This window comes from Lissotriton vulgaris, chromosome 4_1, assembly GCF_964263255.1.
Source record: "Lissotriton vulgaris chromosome 4_1, aLisVul1.2, whole genome shotgun sequence".
Lineage (NCBI taxonomy): Eukaryota > Metazoa > Chordata > Amphibia > Caudata > Salamandridae > Lissotriton > Lissotriton vulgaris.
The window spans coordinates 404,078,848-404,096,330 of record NC_141691.1 but is presented as its reverse complement, the minus strand read 5'-3'; the positions used below and the strand labels follow the sequence as shown (position 1 = coordinate 404,096,330).

The 17,483-nt window shown below is 45.1% G+C and overlaps 1 protein-coding gene across 3 annotated transcripts in view; it reads right to left on the bottom strand.

The window, feature by feature from the left end:
* Nucleotides 1-17,483, bottom strand: part of SYTL4 (synaptotagmin like 4) — a 640,358-nt gene that overhangs the window by 255,939 nt on the left and 366,936 nt on the right. For all 3 annotated transcript variants that reach the window (XM_086918791.1, XM_086918790.1, XM_086918792.1), the window contains one exon: nucleotides 11,783-11,962. In XM_086918791.1, the coding sequence (XP_086774917.1) occupies nucleotides 11,783-11,901 (119 nt within the window). In that variant the 5' untranslated portion in view covers nucleotides 11,902-11,962. The remainder of the gene's footprint in view (nucleotides 1-11,782; nucleotides 11,963-17,483) is intronic.

Sequence of the window (17,483 nt, the reverse complement as noted above, 5' to 3'; positions counted from 1 at the left end):
AGGGTAGGGCTAGACTACTGCCTGCAACGAGGCTTACCATAGGGATATGGATGAGGGTGACGAGAGCGATTGGGTGGGAACGTAAATTAACAAAACAAACCCCACTGTGGAAATGCGCCTGGCTGCAGGAACTCAATAAATTGAAGGGATTTAGAGGTTGGGATGATATAGGCCTGTCGACTCTGGGGGATGTAATGAACAATGGAATGCTACAGGCGTTTCCCTCACTGCGCAAGGACTATGGACTCCACCACACACAATACTTTAAACACATGCAATTCAGACACGCATGGAGGGCGGAGGGAGCATTGACAGAGGCACTTCCAGAATATACTCCTCTGGAGGGTCGCCTCCTACAGGAAAATATAGTCAGCAAGGCAGTGTCGCTTACATATAAAACAATAATGAATAACAGGCCAGATAGACTGGGGAACCTACGGACTACGTGAGAGCGAGAAGTGGGTGAAATGGACGAAGTGGACTGGGGCACGGTCCTCATGCATCCCAGGGAGGTAGCGGTTAAATCGCGCCTAAGGTTGATCCAATTTAATGTCCTTCATAGGTCCTATTTTGATAGAGCACATCTGCACAAGATTGGGAGAATAACTGACCCGGGCTGTCTGAGGTGTGGCACTGCTATAGGGGATTTCTATCATACTCTCTGGACATGCCCGAATATTCAACTCTTCTGGGGGGCGGTCCTGACAGAGCTGGGGGTGGTGCTAGAGACCACAAAACCCTTAGATCCCAAACTGATCCTACTGGGAATGACGGAAGATGTGGATCTGGCTCGACCGCTGCTGATCTTCCTGGTACTGGCCTTAGTGGTAGCCAAGAGAGATGTGGCCCGGAAGTGGGGGGCACCAGACACACCACAAATAGAAGAGTGGAGGAGGGGGATGGACCTCTACATGGCAGCCGAGAGAGCTACATATAAGGCGAGGGAGTGCCCCAAGAAATTTGGCAGGGTGTGGGGTAAATGGAGACGCTATCATGGGCTAGATGGAGGATTATGAGTTACAAGGGGGCGTGAGCTCCCACGCTCCTAAGGGGCATAACGAGATGAGGGGACTGAGGCTGATCGGTAGTAGGATTTGGGCTGAAGACTTACCTGAACCATTGGACTCTGTGGACTATGTTGTTGATCTAATAAAGCGAAAAGTGGATAACGGGGCCGCGGGTGGGTGTGTAGCTCGACATGGACATGCTTGATGTTTGTTATCATGATGCAAAATGCCAATAAAAATGTTTAAAAAAAAAAAAGAAAACCAGTAAGCAACATGGGAAAATTCACAGAGACACTGATGTACAAGGACCAAACAAGCAAGGAAGAGATACATGTACTAAATGGTGACGTTCCGGCACGATGCCTACTGAGTAACGTCACAGTGCAGGTAATGGGCCTCCTAGCAATGACATACCACATGTCAGAGAATATCCAGAAATTCTACATGGATTAGGGAAGCTAAAGGGACGGCAAGTAACACTGCACATCAATGAAGTAGTAAGACCAGTGGCTCAACATCACAGGCGAGTGCCGATACACTTGCAGCCGCAAGTGGAGGAGGAAATACAAGCGCTGCTAAGCCAGGACATCATGGAGCCGGAAGTGGGACCGACATCATGGGTGTCGCCAATAGTGGCAGAGCCAAAGAAGAACACATTGAAAATTTGCATCTGTGTCGATATGAGGATACCAAACACAGCAATTGAACGTGAAAGACACCCTGGACCACACCTCAGCGACATGATCAGCTGCCTAACTGACACATGCCGATTCTCAAAACTGGACCTGTGCAAAGGATATCATCAGCTAGAGCTTGTCCCTCAGTCGAGCTATATCACAACATTTTCCACACACATAGGGCTCTTTCGCTATAAACGACTGAGTTTTGGCATCTCATCAGCAGCGGAAATATTTCAAGAGACACTACGGCAAGTGATAAGGCCGGTAAAGAACAGCCTCAACTACAGTGATGACATTCTGGTATTTGGTCGATCAGATGACAGCATGACAAAGCGTTGCGAGACGTATGCTCCAAGCTGGAACAAGCAGGTCTCACGCTGAATGAAGACAAGTGCGAAATAGGGAGAGACGAACTGGTGTTCTTTGGGCACATCTTTAAAAAAAAAAAAAAAAAGGATGCAAAACACTAGAAAAAGCTAAACCCCCTTGCGACATTGCAAGTGTTCCTTGGGCTTGCAAGCTACTGCACGAGATACATAAAAGACTTTGCCACAGTAAACACCCCGCTGAGAGAACTGACGAAACAGGGCCAGACATTCATGTGGACAGAAGACTGCAACAAAGCGTTTGAGGCCATCAGACAGGCAGTGATGGCGGTAGACCACCTTGCGTACTTTGATCCTCTGCTTTGCACAGAACTGATGGTGGACGCCAGTCCGGTGGGGCTATGAGCGATCTTGGCACAGCATAGGCCAGGCAAAGAGTCGCCAAGACACATAGTGGCATACGCAAGCAAAAGCCTGTCCGACCTTGAGAGGGCATACTCGCAGCCGGAAAAGGAAAACCTCGCAGTAGTATGGGTGTGTGAGCACTATCACATGTCCATATATGGGAAACCATTTACCATCATAACGGATCACCAGGCCCTAGTAACGATCTATGGAAATCCCAATGCAAAAATACCACCTAGAATAGAGAGATGGGGCATACGGCTAATGGAATACAACTTCAAGATCGTGCACAAGCCAGGGAAAGAGCACAACCCGGCAGACTACATGTCGCGGCACCCGCTGCCACTGGCACCTAAGGCAACATCAATAGCGGAGGAATACCTGAACTTTGTACTAAAACAAAATACTCCGGCATCTATAACACTGGCGGAGTTGGAGCTGGAAACAGAGAGGGACGCCACAATGCAGGCCGTCAAAATGGTAACAAGACAACAGAGATGGAGGCATGTCAACAACAACAGAATCATGGAAACAAAGTGATCAAAGAGGAAATTCTGGCATTTAAAAAATTCATGAAGAGCTATCAGAGACCAAAATTGGAATACTAATGAGAGGAACAAGAATAGTGAAGCCAAGAGCGCTGCAGAGACAGACAGTGAACTTGGCTCACGAATCACACAGAGGCATAGTAGCGACGAAGAAACTGCTACCGGAAAAAGTGTGGTTCCCCGGGTTAGACAACATGGTTAAGGCCACAGTCACAAACTGCCACGTCTGCCAAGTGACGGGGCAACCAGCTAAACCGGAACCACTACAAATGTCAGAGCTCCCGTGGGCAGTGTAGAAAGAACTGGCAGTTAGCTTCTACGGGCCCCTGGAAACGGGAAACTAACTGCTCGTGATAATTGATGAATTCTCCAGATTTCCCATTGTGCGACAAGAATCGTCAACATCAGCAAGCGCGATGCTGCCAACTATGGACAACGTCTTTGCAGCGTGGGGCTCTCCGCAAACACTAAAGACAGACAATGGTCCACCCTTCTCAGGGGAAGAATTCGTAAAATTTATGGACTATCTAGGGATCCATCACAGGAAAATAACGCCCCTGTGGCCACAAGCAAATGGCATGATGGAAAGATTCATGGGGAACATAAAGAAAGCTTCCTAAAGAGCAAAACTGGCGCAGATCTCAATAGGTCAGGCTCTGTGCCAAGTACTAAGGGACTATCGAAACACCCCTCACAGCTCGACAGGACGGTGTCCCACCGAGCTAGTTCTGGGTAGCTCAAGCAGGACCAGGCTACCGCAGCTGGAAGCAGCAGCAAAGCCAGGGCAAAGCAGCATTGCCACCAAAGATCAAGAGGCAAAGGAGAAAATTAAGTTTGCAGATGCAAGGAGACACGCCACTCCGGCGCAACTAAATCAAGGGGACACAGTGGTGGTGAGGCAGCGGCAGCTGAGGAAATCGGACAGCCCTTTCTCAAAGGAGCCATTGACGGTGACCGAGGTGAAAGGTCCCATGATAACAGCATCAGCAGGACGTTACCACATCACGCGAAACAGCTCACACTTCAACGAACTCAAGATCGTGGATGAAGACGGAGGTGAGATGGCAACAGGAGACACAGGCATGAGACAGGATGAGGACGCACAGATGGACAACGGAGACACACGGCAGAGAAGAGAGTGCAAAAGACCAAAGAGACTGATTGAAGAAATGTGAAGGGGACCAATGTTTGTTCTCTCTCTCTATCACCAATCTCTGTCTTTTCTGCAACAAAGGGGGAGATGTCGTGACCTGGGAACAGGGCACTAGGACCCTGGACCCGACTGGTGGGAGGGGGCAATGAACCGGACACCACTTCAGGTCAAGGAGTAGGGGATGACAGAGAGCCACGAACTGGGCAGGGGATAGGACGTGTTGTAACATGCTGTAACCAGAAGATAAATAAAGGTACCTGAATAAATTGGATGACTCCTGTCGTGCTGTGAGAATAACGACACGACAAGAAAGTATCTGTGCAGATTGATTGCACCTCATGCATCTGGTTAAAATCTGGGCAAATCACTATCTCCCCGTGCCTAGCAAAAATCAATGTGTCCCTCGGTAAAGAAACTGGTGCTCATGTAAAGCGCTCCGATACCTGGTATCTTCGAGTCTGGTTATTAGCACTATATAAAACAAACAACAACAAAAAACTGAAAATATGAGCTCAGGCTGTGGGACTATTTTGGTTGTGATGAACTGCAGGGAAAGATTCATTGAAGCAACCAAACGTTTTTTAAACAAGCATTGGCATAGCCAATAGGTCTCGCCTAGGAGTTCTTATAAGTGTTTAGCTGGAACTATTGGTTTTGCCGATTCTTGCAATGCTCGTTTGTTATATATTTTTTTGCTATGGTGTGGGGACATACTTAACCACTTGGATGCTATGCTTCTGGTGGAACTTCAATGTAATTTCCATTGAAATCAATGGAAACTCCATGACGAGTTACCCTTGTCATTAGCGGCGAAGAGGTTAATGGGAGTTTTCGACTTTGGGAACTAATTATTTATTTCTAATGTGAGCAGCAGATGGAAGGTAGACGACAATGAATAGATGCCATACTCTGAGGGCAGATTGAGGTGGTGCTTAGTGATGCTGTGGTGGTGCTGAGGTCATCTTGTGCTGTTGAAGAGGTGATACATGGGTTATGCTGAATGAACCTTAGGTGGTAAGGAGTGATGTTGAGGTGGTGCTGGGTGATGCCAAGTGATGCTGAGGGGGCGCTGAGTGATGAGGAGGAGGTGTTGAGTTATGCTGAGGTGGTGCAGAGTTGTGTTGAGGTGGGGGTGCTGCGTGGTTGCTTAGGTAGTGCCTGTGTATTTCCCACATCGCTATCCATTTCCAAGTATTATAATGTGTGCTAATGTGCCACACAAACATGTTACTTGTGTTTGTATTATGCTTAAATCAATAGAATTAACCTAAATATAACCTTGGATGGTAAAGCAGCTACTGTGCCTCCTTCGGGACATTTTTAATGCACTACTACACACGATTAACATGGCAGCCCACAATACAGTGCCCATTGGTAGCTAAAGAACCTTTAATCGCCAACTAATGCTAGGACCACATAACGTTCACCCCCTCCTCCCCCTACTCCTCCCCCAGGAAGTAAAGGTCTGTACTTTGGAGTGGGTTGTGTACATAACAGGTAATCTACTCGCCAAAAAAAGCGATTCAACGCCTCTTCAGGGGTAGTTAGCGCTATATAAATGCCATAGCAACTACCAATCGTTTTAAAGTTATATAATGGGTTTTTTACTCTGTGCAGTGTGGGTGCTTCGAGGCGCAGTGAAGTTTGTGTTCATGACGTCAGGCTGCAGAGTCCAGCGTGCATGTGGCAGTGTGTTCATCTGGAAGAGCGGGCGGGCAGATTACGCATGTTTACAAGCACAGGACACGCAGCGTCCATTAATGCACTGTTCTCAGGCAGTGAGGGCCTCTTTTATGGTGCATCTGGCAGGCCCAGCTTTCATGATGGGTAGAAAGCGAACAAAGACGCGATAGAAACAGCACAGGCATGGCTTCCCTTGGCAAGACCGAGAATCAGGCGTACAGCGACCTTTCTGGGCCAGAGACACACAGGAGGTCTGTGGAGCTGGGGAGTGGACGGGTGAGTTCCACCGCAGCTGCATCAAAGTGCCCCCCACCCCATCTGCATCATGCACCTCATCTTCACCTCTGCGTCCTGCCCTGCTTATTTTGTCAGCGCCAGGCCAGCTCCCATTTTCAAAGACGCACAGAAGCCATATCTGCTGACCGAAGGACGATATACAAAGAAACATACATTTGTTTCTTCTGTTGCCCTGACAAACGTATACGTGCATTTGTGATGACTTCCCCCAGTATAATTAGTCAAAGTGGTGTTTCTAGTCATTTGGGGTTTGCCGAAGCTACACCTGTTCAGTAAGCATAAAGGATATTACCTTTAGGACATGTAAACAGAGTCTTATCATGTGTGACTGAATGCTGGGCATACAGAGCCAGCATGCGCACAAGTCTTTGACTTGTGAACTCTTCAGCAAAACTCCAAAGGAGTATAAGTTTTAGGGAATGCAGATAAGTGGTGCTATGCTACACTATGGCCTGATTTATTGTTTCGAGTAGAGTAACTATTACATCAAGGCAACAGAGTAAACAAGCTCGTTCCTGGCGCTAAAAAGAAGCAGCAGGGGGAGGGGCGAGTGAAAGCATTTCACTTGTGAGAGCGAGCAGCGTCAGGAGCGATAATTGCTATCATATGGCACCGCATGCTCCCGCAAGTGAATCGCCACACGTGCTCGCGTTGCCATTGAAGGCAATGGAAAGCATGCACGTTTTTGGCTGAAAAACCAAAGCGAAAGCCAAAGTTTTTTTGCCTATGCAGGACATGCCCGCTGCTTAGGCAAGACCTAAAAATGAGCTGTCAAAGAATATTTAGTCTCATAGGCTTATCAACAGGACTTTTCAAAGGAAAAAGGGTGTTGTATCTCTCATGTAATGAAGACAGACATGTGCGTAACTATTCAAGAGCTTTATTATTCACGTGTTATCAGGTCCCTGTCCCTACTCTAACTGTCCCCCTAGCCAGTCCCCCGGCTCCTCTTGTTCCTGTCCCTAGCTCCACCCCTCCAAGCACTAGACTGCATTGCACAGTGTTACATCTCCCCCTTTCTTAGCAAAATGAAATTAATTTCTACCGTGTTCGTAATTTTTCACTCAGCCACTTGAGTCGGCAGACAGTCTGTTTGGGCCACAGGAATATGTCTCTATGCATGAGCTCAGATTCAGTCCGTTCTTCAAACATTAGTAATGTCGAATCCGTGGTGGGCCTGTCTTTGGTCGATCTTTCTGTTGTCTCAACACGAGCATCCTTGACTCCAGGAGTGCATCCTTGAAAATGCGAGACATTGTGCGTGAACAGCTTGTACTCGGATTCCGCAGTTGGCACGGCTCCGTTTTGTTGTGTGACTGCTGATGTCTCAGCTCGGTAGTGGCAGGCTGTTCTCCTCTGTGACACTTGTTTTTCTAGGCATCCACTTGTGGTCTCACTTCTTTTGTCCTTTCAGTCAGAAGCAGCAATGTCCTCGTGTTCACAGTCCTGCGTATGGGACGATAAGGCACTATCTGAACTGAGTGTCCTTGTTCAGTTTTGGGACTCATTTGCTGGCTCCATTTGTCCTAACTGCTCTCGCTCGCGTTTGTACATGTGGAACTCTTTGAACATCGAGGCGTGCGCAAGTTCCGCTCTCGTCCCCTTTTGTCTTTGTGGTGAGGATCTATCTTTGTCAACACTCTTTGCCTTCTTGACAGAGTGATGAGACGGCCCTTTCCCAAGCCAGTGTATAGTGTCCAATATGGTTGTCTTTCTTCTGGAAACCCTTGGAGTCAACCTCGCAGACCCCGTCAGGGGTGACGGTACCCTACTCAGGTCTGGATATGACAGCAACTGACAGGACAGGTTGATTGACAGGGTGATTGAATGTTCCGAGCCATCAGCGTGAGATAAGTTGTTTTGGACGCGTATACCATCCTCTGAGTCCAATGTCCGGACAGGTGATCGGCGCCATGGGCGTTGACGTGAACTTGATTCTGTTGACCCGAGTGATCGTACCGACATGTCTTCTGAATCCGGGAAGTCTCTTGTTGATTTCCTTCGGGACCATTCCTTCAAGTGTGTTCTGACTGATACACCTCTTAAACTGGTAGGCTGTGACGAATTGCTCTGAGAGTCAGAACTGTCTTTGGGACATTTCTTGGGTTATGTCTCTCGACATGTCTTCCGCGCTGTTGCAGTGGAAAGATTGTCTGACAGCCAAGTATTTATTTATTTTGTTCGATCCCAAGGTCTTTTGTCGCTGCCCCACTCATATGATGTTACTTGTCTCCTCTCAGTTCCCTCATTGTCACGGGTGTCCTGAGTGTGCTTGTCCATCCCGTTCTGGTGTCTGAGTGAATCACCCCATCTTATGCGGTTTATTTCTTCTTCTCGCTTGTTGGGGGCCCTGGTGTCTGTGTCATGAGAGTGGTGTTTTCCACGGCTACAGACTTCTTCTGACTCTTCTATGAAGATTGGTGAAGCGCGGAATGCTCGGGTGTGTTTGTGTACCGGCTCCCAGAGTTGACATGACTGGTCCGGTGTTCTGTAGCTTGTCTTTCCTTCATACTTGTTGCGCAGGCGTCATCGGTTTCATCCGTGTGATCTGTCCCACTTGACTCTTCCTCAGAATAGTCAGTACCATTTGTTGAATGACTCCTTGAGGTTCTGGCAGTGGGGCTGTCATAATCCTGGATCATCCCAGTCTTTTGTCTTCGCGTTGTTGACTCAGAATATTTCATGTCCCTTGATCTCTCCCTCTTTCTGGTCTCATTTGCCTCTTGGGCTTCATGCTCTTACTTGAGGGATGTCTCCTTTCGCTTGTCTTCCTTTCTTGCGTTGAAATGCAATTCCTTTGACACTTCTCGTGCTTTGGCTCGCTCTCCAGCTTCAGCCCTCCTGATGATTTCCTTTAACGAGAATTGCCTTTGAAGTATCTTGCGCTGTGCGTCTGGTTTTGAACAGCTCTCAATTGCCCGGAGACGAATCGCTTCCTCGTTTGTGAATGTATTGAATTGACAGTATCGTACCAACTTTTGTAACCTCGTTATGAAGTTTGGTAATGATTTCCCTGGTTCCCGCCGTGCTGCATTGAAGACTATGCGTTCATGGTCCACATCTTCCTTTGTGGTGAAATGAGCACGTATCGTCTTTTTGAGTTTTCTATATGTCTCTGTGTCCTTTGCTGAAAAGGTTCTGATTAGGCGTCGGCCATCGTGACCCACCAGTTGAAGTAGTAGTAATAGACGTTTGCTATCTCTTCGTTCTCCGGTTATGTCAAGAAATGCATCCAGTGATTCCAACCACCGGTTCCATTTGGGACCCAAATTCTGGTTGCCGATCTGTGTCACTGGGGGTGGTACTCCAATGCAGGGGCTAGATTAATGTGTTTCTTTCCTCACCGACATGATGGTGGAATGTGCTGGTATGACAATGTCACAGGACTGTTCACTTTTAGTCCTGTCTTCTTTTGCTGACTCTCCTCGGCCGATAGCCTTTGTTTGGTCATTCCCTTTGATTTTGGTAAGATTCGCCGCTCCCGGTGACTACTGTATGTTGTCTGCCCCTGGCGCGACTGTCTCGGTATGCTTCAGTGAGTTGAGCCTGGATTTCCTGAGGTCAAATGGTCACCATTCAGCTGCACCATGCGTGCCTCGTGGCTCTGCAAATTCCCGCTTTCTTTGGTGTTGCGTGCTAACTGCAGGTGGTCGGGGGCGCTTCCGCAATGATACATGGCAACGTCGACATCATCTTTTTACTTTTAGTTCCAGACTAGTGCAGGTTGTTCAGCCACTGGGTTGATGAGAGAAGGATTCTTTGATATTTGTTTACGCTTACTTCTGGATCATTTGTTTCTTAGCTTCTTCCACTTTTAATTATTTGTCCTCATGTGGTGCTGAAGTTTACTTTGGTAATTGCCATTGCTCGTGCTTGTTGCATTCTAGACTTGCATTTGCTTGTGTTTATTTAGTTTGGTCTTGTCTTGGCTCTTGCTTGTTGCCTTTCTGATTGTCTTTGCTGGTGACTATCTTTAATTTTGCATGTGTCGGTATTGGATGCGTGTTACCGTTGCTTTGGCTCTTGCTTGGTATCAAGATACATTTGACTCACTGCATCTTTTGTTACTTGCACTCATGCTTGTTTGTTTTTAATGCTATCTCTGTTTATTTCTTGTGTTTGCTTGTGCTTGTTTTAGGTTCAGCTCTTGCATTTGTCAGTGCTTGTTGTGTTTGCTGTCAATTTGCACTTGTCAGTGTTTGTCAGTCACTTATCTCTTGTGTTTGCCTGTGCTTGGTTACTTATTTCAACTCTCGCATTCGCTTATGCTTATTTTTTTATTTATTCCACTCCTTGCATTTGCTTGTGCTTGATTATTTGTTTCACCCTTTGCATTCTTATGCTTGTTTGGCCTCTTACGTTGGCTCGTGCTCGTTTCTTTATCTCCCATGTGCATATGCTTGTGCTTGATGGCACAACTGGGAGTTGCCCGACTTCAAAATGACCGCTCCTTGGCCTCAACAGAGGATTGGTGGGGACAGCCTGACTTCAAAATGGCCGACGCACTTGAAATCTCGTTTCTCATGAGATTTGGCTCCTTCACCGGGCATTCAACCACCGGCAGCTTCAGACACTCACCGGTCGGGCAAGGTCCATGCAGGATGTCGGGGCCTCCGTTTTGAACGATCAGGATGTCTTCTCAGCAGGTAGGACCGGGGTGAGCTTCTGACGTCGCTACCACATCTCCACTTCCTGACGCATCTGGCGTAGCCACCTCCAGCGCGTGAACACCGACAGCACTGTGTTCGACACGGCCTCCAGGCACAGAGCTTCACACTAGCTCAGCGCTCCACACAGCTTTCCCAGCTGCGGAGTTTCAGGTAAGGTGGGGTGGGCTCCCACCTTGCTCCTCTGGGTCCCGCGCTCACTCGGCGACAACTTGTCAAATCCCATGCATCAGGGGTGAGATCCCGATGTCGTGTACAGCTCCAACTCCGTCTTTCTGGCGCTCGGTAGCGCTGATCAGTGGGGCTTTCTTGGGGGCACCAGGCAGCATCAGGGGGCACTCCTTCGTGGATTATGGTGGTAGGCAGAGTCGGGGTGGGCTCCCGACCTCTGCTCGTTCAGCGCGTGCCAACTTGCACGCATCGGGTGAGTCGCGTTTTTGGCGCGATCGAACTCACCTCTTCTCAGGGCCCCAGCGCTTCTTACTTTCCGCTCCTTCTGGGCTCTACACAGTGGCCTAACTGTGGAGCAGGGGCATGTGCTGCTGGCCTCTCGATCTAGGCGGCAGCCTCGCTTCCCACGGCAGCGTTTCTTCTTTTTCTCCCGCTGCTCAGGACAGGGCACCCCTTCAGGGTCCTGTGGGTGGCAGATGCACCAAATCCCACCCTCGTCACCAGTTGTCGTGTCTCTCATGTAATGAAGACAGACACGTGTGTAACTATTCAAGAGCTTTATTATTCACGTGTTATCAGGTCCCTGTCCCTACTCGAACTGTCCTCCTAGCCAGTCCCCCGGCTCCTCCCGTTCCTGTCCCTAGCTCCACCCCTCCAAGCACTAGACTGCATTGCACAGTGCTACAAAGGACACTAACAGCTGTGAACAGAAAAGAGTCAGATTCAACAGATGTGCTCTATGAATGAGGGATTTGTTGGCAACATTCGTCCTAACCCCCCCCCCCCCCTGAAATTAACGCCCCTCCCCCTGTAATGAAAGGCCCCCCCTTTCCCATTTCACTCACCGGACCCGCCTCTCTTCCGCCATCCTGAGCTCCTCATCGCGCTGCAGGACTTGGATAATGAGTTCTCGCTCCGTCTCGGAGAGGAAGGACAGGTTCACCGACTCGGTGCCCTGAGACATTGTGCTTTAAGAAAGAGCGGTCCTCTTGGAAGAAACTTCAGGCCCTCTGCCACTCCAAGCGCTGAAAAACAATAACACATTATCAAACACAAACGGCAAACACAAACAGGAAGCAGTGCTTGCCATCGTTATCATATCTACGAATATCTGCATCCTTTCCCCAAAATCAAAGGGGCTGAACCGTTTAAATGCTGATCTGGCGAGAACAACGAAAACGTGACAGTTTAAACGTTTAACAGGAGGGACGTGAGAGGGATTTACGACATAAATATAGCAATCCGGAAACATTTTTCCAACCGGTGTACTACTGAATGCATGTAAATGTATTTATATTTAGACGGTGTACTGAATGCATCATGTACATTTGTTTATATTGAGAAGGAGTACAGCCTTTTACCGCAGAAGAAAAAAACATTACTTCTAAATACTGCGCTGGGAGATCGAACTCTGCTGCTATAAGACAACTCATCAGTATTCGTGTGCTAAAAATAAAATACCTTTAGTACCGTGGCCAAAATGTGACATGGAGATGTCAGCATAACAGAATTCACTTCTTGGCCTATGATTCTTAGGTGTATTTCAAGCAGATCCATCAAATATGTCTAAAGTTCTTCGCCATTAAAAACGCCTTTTCCAATGGACTCGCCAATCCAGCCGTAATACAGTTACTATTAAAATATTTCGGAATGAATTTTGGAAAATTTATTTGAATATGGTCCCGTACCTTTGTGATTACCAACATGAAAACGTGGTACCTACTTTATTATCCCTTTGAACATGTTAATATTCAATATTTCAAGCTTTAACATGTCATATACACACTCATATTGGCTGCAGGTTAGATTCACTGCCTACGGCACATGCACCTTAAATATCATTTTATATAACTAAATTAATTTCATGCCCTAAAAAACATACAATTTAAAAAAAACTGAAAAAAACCCAAGTGATTTCAATCAGAGTTTTTGCCTTTGTTAACAATGTATCCTTCACATTTAACTTTTAGGACGGGCCAGATGAAACAACACGTCCTGTACCAACTTACCACCATTTTACTCTCAGTCAAAACACCTACACCCGACATCAGAAATAACAGAAACTTGGCCAACACCACAGAGTGCGCTGCTAAAAACGAAATAGTACACCACACACAGAGCCTCCCATAACACAAAATCAAAGTCCACCCTAAGTCTATAAATTGTTTTGTATAAAGTACAGAAGTAAAAGTAAAAACAACGAACGGCGTAGTGTTAATAAACAAATTTGGTACTTGAAATATGTAAACCCCACCCGTCTGTACCCACAGCTCATACCCCACGCATACAACAATACAGAAATACACCCCACAGAACAATAAGGCCCTGTTTACAAAGGTGCCGGTTTCTGGTGTGGGGATACCAGATGGCCAGAATCCCAATTTCCAGACGGTATTCCTGCACCAAATTTGGTGAGTAATTGCTTTCTGTCAGGAACGGGGAAAACCACACAAACTCAGGCATACCAGGACCTGGCACCTGACACAGTGCCAAAAACCCAGAGTCGCGTCACGTTTGCTTAAGCCCCGGTCTGCGAGTAGACACTGCGCATTAAGGACGTATTATTGCATGTATATTCTATTGAGAAAAAAAACTCCGTCTTTTCATGCCTACTGATTTGTAGATGTGGAATTGGGACATTGGGATAGCTGTATATAAAGGCCATGGAAGCCTGGGCACGATATTGCTGAACTGCCTTGAAAAAGTCTTGTGATTAAGACAAAACACGTCAGTGGCGTAATGAAACTTGAGGGGGGCCCCCCTGCAAGGTGCATGGAGGGGCCCCCTCCTGACACAATCTGGAGCTCTCCGTCAGAAGTACAGTGCTGAGGGGTCCCCCAGCACTGCAGGGGCTGTGGGGGCCTGTGTTACGCCCCTGAAACACGTGTCGGCTGATGGTTGCTGGACTAAACAAACAATAAATCAACAGAGGAAACAACGAACAGTTTGGACTCTTAGACTTATTTCTGTCATGAAAAGAGAGAACTCTAACTTTGGATCTCAGTTCTGAATTGGGCATATTGCAGACAACTATATTCACGTTGCTATTATACTGATAACTTAATGGTCTTTTGTTTTACTCAAGAGAGTGTTGTAAAAAGGTTCTAATATGTATACCAGGACCTTTGCTGGCTTTTTCCCCTCATTCGGGGAAGAAAAGTACTGATATTTAACCATCTGCTCAGAGAAGGTGCAAAATGTTAGCAAGAGGGTGGGTGGGAGTTACAGGGATGGGGTGGGAGATGGGAGTAGTCCGGGCAAGCTTGAGCCTGTCCAGATGAACCACAGTCTACTGCCACCATGCTGAATGTGTTAGGTTGGGGGCTAGGCTTTTGCTGCCCCTCTAGTGTGTCTGGGCCTGGAATTATCAGTTCCAGATTTTTCAGACCAGCTAATTCCAGGCCCAGAGACATTTGAAATCGCGTGACGTGGAACTGCATCTGGAGTAATAATTCTTAGTGAAATTCTGCCCCATATAATTTGGGCCCAAGAGGCTGCCAACTCTTCACATACAGTTAAGGGGCTTTTTTTCTTTGCCGAATCTGAAGTGGTGAAGATGAAATTTACTGATACAAAGATTGTAAAAAGGTAGAACTCTTGCAAACCATTTTCAATACAGCGTAATAAGCAGGATAAACACTTTTAGAAAATAAATGAATAATCAAAAACTCAGTACAAAATAACGAACAATACACCAAAAAAAATACACTCCTGTTTCACAACCAAACATATCTTACTGTGGGGGCCAACCCCCAATAATCTACTGAACCCCAAAATCAAATCTACACCAATGTTTACCTTAGTCAGTTCAGCCTCACAATTCCTCTAATTATTCTGGTGCTAAGAGTCTACCCTCCCTATCAACACCCCAAACTTAGCAGAGCAAATTCATAATTATAAACTGTGGAAATAATTCAAAATGATAAGGTGCTCAATGGGAAGTTTCATTCCTAATAATTGCTTTCTATTAATTCAATCTATTGACATCATTGTGTTCCATGTTCTGTGGAAACTCTGGGGAGAGAAGGCTGCTGATTTGGAGGGGGAATGAGCAGGAGCAAGATGAGCAGCACACCAGAAACTGCTACCATTTTAATTAAATGTGTCTCGTATAAAAATGTTTCTCATTTAAACTATATACCTCAAGGAATTACCTACATCTAAATTAGTTCCACACTTTAACACGATCACATATGTGCTCCGAGTGATTAATCACAAAATTAAGAATTACAGTCACGGACATTTTACAAAATAGAAATGTTTTTACTTCATTTATATTTAGTCCATTACAATCATGTTATACTCATTATTATCCACATTCTATGTACAGGCAGTATATACATATAATTAATAGCAACACTGGCACTACCAAACAGTCCCTTCAAGACTATCAAGGGATTGATCAAAGTGCAGTCACTTCTTTTACCTAAAACAGAGAAGAAAACATCTTACATCCCAATAAGTCAATCATTGAAATGTTCACATAGATGAGATATAACAAATATCAATTTGTAATGTTTCAAGTTAATAAGAGTGTGATGTTGATGTTCCAGTCTTCCATTCCCCAATGGGTCCGCAAGACCATCCTCAGGACTCAGTGTTGCAGAAAAATAAATCCTGTAAATACTTGCTTACTTCTCACTCTACTTCAAGACAAATGCCAACAATTTGTGTATTACGTACCAACTCCAAATTAATTTGAGTTGTCTCCTTTATAGTCCCTGTGAACCTGTCCAACAAATATGTCCGATCCGAGCAGCCCGTTATTAACATTTGGCATAACCATACTGCATTATTAGAAGTGTGATGGATAATCATAACATTTCAAGTGCAAAATTATTAGTACATAGAACACCATCGCCAATATTACCTAACCATTCTCCTATCTACCAAAACAACTCCCTAGCTCTCTTACCCAGGAGTCCGGTGGTGTGTCCTAAAGTTTTGAGTCAAATTAGTTACATTGGTAATAAAAGAATCACTCCACTACAATCAGGTAAGTCTATACTACAATTTCTTGCTTTAATTATTTTCTGCTTTCTTTTGCCAAGATAATATCAAAGGCATAGTCATTGTTCAAATTGTTAGCCTTACCTCATTTACAAATTTAAAATACCCGGCTGTATCAATGGCAAGTCTAGCTATTATTGTAGACAATTGTCTAATTTTCACATCATTCATGACCACGCCCATTGGAGGAATCATTACTCCTAAAATATCTAAAACTACTTGTACAAAACGTCGTCTCACTCCTTTCATGTAATGTTCTTCTTCTAATTCATCTATATAATAAATACATTCTAGGAAAAACTAAAGCCAGATAACACAAACACACCCAATTTCTTGGTAGGTTAAAATAAGCAGTCCTTCCAAAAACATAATGAATTCCCATGATAATAGGTTCTCCTCCAGACAATAGATCTCCACTTACTTCATAAAATTTGTCACATACACTCACGTACAAATTCCTCTTTCCAGATTTTGCCTTACAATACACAGGTCACCTTTTCTTTCCTGTTCCACTTTCAAAATAGGATGCCAACCCGCAAGCCCAAATTATTATTCTTTTTTTAATTTATTCCAAAGCAATCTTTTTCTCCTCTAAATTTCTCTAAATCTCAGTCCTCTAAATTTATTACTAATTTCCCTCCCTCTCTCATTGTATTCCCTAACAAAATCCTGCTTCTCGTTACTTAAACGTAAACCTTTATTCAAATTAGCAGTATGTCTGATTAGTGCAATCACCATCAAATACTCACCATATTCAATTCTTTTATCATTGTCATCAATAAACACATTCTCTAAAGACACCTTAAAATCAGTCAAATAAGGAGAAAGGAATTCCTGGTCATTAAAAATAGCCACAAAAATATTACAAAACTGTGTGTATGAAATCGTACGTAAGTTGAACCATCTCCAGCTGAAGTGGGAAGGTAAGTACATACATAACATGCATTGACTTTTATGATAACTACACACTCCCTATTCATTTTAGTGTACACATCTTTAAAATCACTAGCTAAATGATCTTCATGTATCGGTATTGTTTGTCTACATTCTTGATAATTAGTTTGAATTTCAGCATTATTATTCACATAACTTGAAACATTTCCCATCGGAATCAGTACGCACATCAACTTGACAACTAATACTAAGAAGATTATAATGAGCAGAGTCATCTCTACAATTTTACAGCATCTGCTGCATCTCAAAATTGTTTTGTGGCAAAAAACATCTAAAATCAAACCAAATGTTTCTTTAAAACAATAATGAACAAAAGGAAGACAATCAGCATTTCAGTGTCTGTAAAGTTTGCAATTCAAGCAGTCATAAATGTTTAGACAAGTCTTAGTCAAAAATCTCTTTCGTTTTTTTTAGGAATCTTCTTCATCAATACTGGCTAAATAGAGACTTGATTTCACTTTTCAGGATGGGTCTTCAGTTTCAGTTTCTGTGTCTGAACCACTTTCAAAACAATATTGACTTTTGCTCATTCAGAAGTAATCTTTCTCTCTTTCCTCTGCTTTTTCTTCATCAGATAATGTA